The sequence below is a fragment of the Eucalyptus grandis genome, chromosome 3, assembly GCF_016545825.1.
Source record: "Eucalyptus grandis isolate ANBG69807.140 chromosome 3, ASM1654582v1, whole genome shotgun sequence".
Lineage (NCBI taxonomy): Eukaryota > Viridiplantae > Streptophyta > Magnoliopsida > Myrtales > Myrtaceae > Eucalyptus > Eucalyptus grandis.
Window position 1 is genome coordinate 67865921 of NC_052614.1, and position 3567 is coordinate 67869487.

Sequence of the window (3567 nt, forward strand, 5' to 3'; positions counted from 1 at the left end):
ATAGTTCGAAATCCATTTATCATTGTTCTTAGTAAAGTATTTAAATGGATAGCGTTTACTTTGATAGATACATTATATTGGCATGTCACGTGATGTATGTATTATGTCATGTCATAGGCATGCAAAAGTCATGCTGACATTTTCATACCCATGCCAAAGCAAGGCAAGACCCAGATCCTATAAATAGAAACCCTAGTCCAAATGATCATCTCACTCCGGTCCTAACTCTCTCCCTCTCATTTTTCTGGAGCTCAAAGAAGCTCAGAGAGCACGTCATAAAGGAAGGAAAGAAGGAAGGAACAATAAGAAATGGCGAGAGGAATGAACATGCTTGTGTTGATGGTGCTCCTAGGAGCCGCGATCCAGAGTTGCAGCGCTCAGACGACGCATGTGGTCGGCGATTCGCTCGGGTGGGTCGTCCCGCCTGGCGGCGCGATCGCCTACTCCACTTGGGCAGCCAACGAGACCTTCGTTGTGGGCGACACTCTCGGTAGGAGTTCTTCGCTCTACTTGTGCATTCATGTTTCTTTTTCTTCCCGTCCTACTGCTTTTGTCATGAGTCATGAGTCTTGATAGCATCTTTTCATGCATGCACGTTATAAACCCAATTCGTAATTAATCTACTCTTCAAATGGTTTGCAGAAAGATAAGTGCATCCCTCCTGGATGGCGTATTTAGTATCGGTTTCGCCATTTTGGCAAGTGATCATCGAAGAATGCAAACAACACAGTTTTCTCAACTTCATTCAAGATGAAATGCACCATGTGTTGAGACCTAACTTTAAAGGACTTTGAAGTATAAGCTTGACATATGCTAGTAGCAACTCCACTTTACTTTGATTCTCCGTTTTCGAGCTCAATCGAGAAGTGGCGAGAATCATGAAATCTTCAGGGCCGAAAGCATAAATGATCTTTTATCCTTCCATCTAAAAGCATAAGCTTTTCCACGTTGCATTATTCTTAAGCGCACCATCGCTCGCTCGACAAAATTGCAAGTGAACGCTCAAGTGTTTCCGGTTCCACGCAGTCTTCAATTTCACGACCGGAATGGACGATGTTGCCAAGGTCACGAAGGCGGCATACGACAGCTGCAACTCCACAAGCCCCATCTCGCGCTGGACCAATGGGCCAGCGACCATCACCCTCAACCAGTCCGGCGAGCACTTCTTCATCTCCACGTTCGACAGGCGCTGCAGCCTCGGTGAGAAGCTTGCGATCAATGTGAGCGCTGCCTCAGGTCCCGCCCCGGCCCCAACAACCACACCAACACCACCAGCTGCTTCTGCACCGGCACCGACCACAACCCCGACAAGGTCGCCAGTGACTTACACCGTGGGTGACGGTGTTGGATGGAATGTGCTTGTCAACACCACACAGGCCTATGAGCTCTGGGCTGCCAACAAGACCTTCATGGTTGGTGATATCTTAGGTGAGTCTATTCCTATTCTTAAACCGACGATAGTGATCGCATGAAATGTAAAACCAAAGATAAAGTGCTAAAGAAAAATATCAATCCCTATCTTATGAAATGAATTTTTTCCTCTAGCTTTCAAACTAAAGTTAAGTTCAATTTGATTTCCTAAAAGGCTAAAACTTAGCATAAACAAGTATCACTGGACGTATTAAAATAGACATCGATTCAGATAAAAATTGTAACTCCCTTTATTTTGGTATATGCAGTGTTCAACTTTGTCAACGGGACGCAAAACGTTGCGGAGGTTACCAAATCAGCGTTCGACTCCTGCAACATCACCTCCACCATCTCCGTCTACGCAGTCCCGCCAGTCAGAATCACCCTTACCACCCCCGGCGAGCACTTCTACACATCCACATACCCGAACCGCTGCTCCCTCGGCCAGAAGCTTGCCATCACCGTGAGCGCTGCCCCGACTCCCACCCCGGCCCCATCAACTACACCAACACCTCCAGCTGCTTCTGCACCAGCACCGGCGACAGCATCAGCAACAACCCCAACAAGGTCACCAGTGACTTACACCGTGGGTGAAGGTGTTGGATGGAATGTTCTTGTCAACACCACTCAGGCCTATGCGCTCTGGGCCGCCAACAAGACCTTCATGGTCGGTGACACCTTAGGTGAGTATTTCTATCCATATCTCTATTTGAGAGCATTGCATACTGAATCGTGTTTTCTTGTGTAACGGCTCAAATTCTTAAATCGACGATAGTGTTCCCACGAAACGTAAATCCAATGATTAAGTGCTTAAAAAAAACACCAATCCTATCTTATGAAATGAACTTTTTCCTCTAGCTTTCAAACTAAACATCTAAAAGGCTAAAACTTAGCATAGACAAATATCATTGGACATAATGAAATATGTATTGCTTTGGCTATTAATTATAACGCCATTCATTTTGGTATATGCAGTGTTCAACTTTGTGAATGGGACACAAAACGTCGCTGAGGTTACCAAATCAACGTACGACTCCTGCAACACCACCTCCACCATCTCCGTCTACACGGTCCCGCCAGTCAGAATCATCCTTGCCACCCCTGGCGAGCACTTCTACACATCCACCTACCCGGACCGCTGCTCCCTTGGCCAGAAGCTTGCCATCAACGTCACCGGCAGCTCGGCCACAACCCCATCGCTTTCCCCTGCTACCCCTCCATCGTCCACTGCCATGCCGCCCTCCACCTCTACTAGTCCTTCTCCACCTTCTACCACCACCACGCCTTCTCCAGCAGGCTCTGCCACCCCTCCGTCGCCAGGCAACTCGGCCGCCTCTTTGAGCGTCACTGGCTTGTTCTCGGGGATGTTGTCTGTCGCCGTTGTGTTGTTGTACTAGATTACTTGAGTCTTCTTTTTCCTCCGTTCACTACATGGTGATTGTGATTCGTTTGTGAGTTTTTTTTTTTTTTTTAAGAATTTAGACTCATACTTGTTGATTGTGATTGATTTTATAAATTAAGTTGATTTTTCGTGAAATACGTACTAGAGTAGCTGGATAAATAAATGGGTCCTCAGCTCAATTTATCAAACCTTCTCGAAGTCCAAGTTGTTGACTAGCCGATCATTTACTTACGAAAATTTAGTATTTGGCTTTTTTTTTTTTTTTGGACAATTAGTATTTGGCTTTGACAAGGCGCCAAAATTGAGGAATTGAATTAGCCAATCACGGGTCGAGAGGTGTCCTTTCGATTAGCAAAGAGTGATCCAATCACATGTTCTAATAAACTCTCACCAAACTCTTGGAAGTAATTATGTATTCTAACATTCGATTTCATGAAAAGTGGCTCGAGCTAAGTACATGTAATTTAATTTGATAAATGGTCGGTGTTTCCTGCCGTCTGATTTTCCACAATATTAGCAAATCAAGTATCCTTTGCCCTATCCCACAATATGAAGCACAGACACGTTGTGAGAGCTTCCGTGTCAACACGTGTTGGATTTTTCGACAAGTGGTCAACTTTTCCAACACCTTCTGACACATGTGTCCGGAATTATGAGAGGTATCGTGGGTTTATGAGGCGGGTCTACAAGTGCGAAGGGAGAGAAAATCGTTGAAGAAGACGATGGAGGGTGGAGGTGAGGGCGAGAGAGCAGAG

The 3567-nt window shown here is 45.7% G+C and overlaps 1 protein-coding gene across 1 annotated transcript; it reads left to right on the forward strand.

Moving 5' to 3' along the window:
* Positions 1-226: 226 nt before the first annotated feature.
* LOC104429412 (blue copper protein) lies at positions 227-2901 on the forward strand. Its single transcript, XM_010042276.3, has 4 exons — positions 227-490; positions 1027-1428; positions 1680-2093; positions 2386-2901. The coding sequence occupies exons 1-4, from the start codon at positions 310-312 to the stop codon at positions 2805-2807; spliced, it is 1419 nt and encodes a 472-aa protein (XP_010040578.2). The 5' UTR covers positions 227-309; the 3' UTR covers positions 2808-2901.
* Positions 2902-3567: the final 666 nt, after the last annotated feature.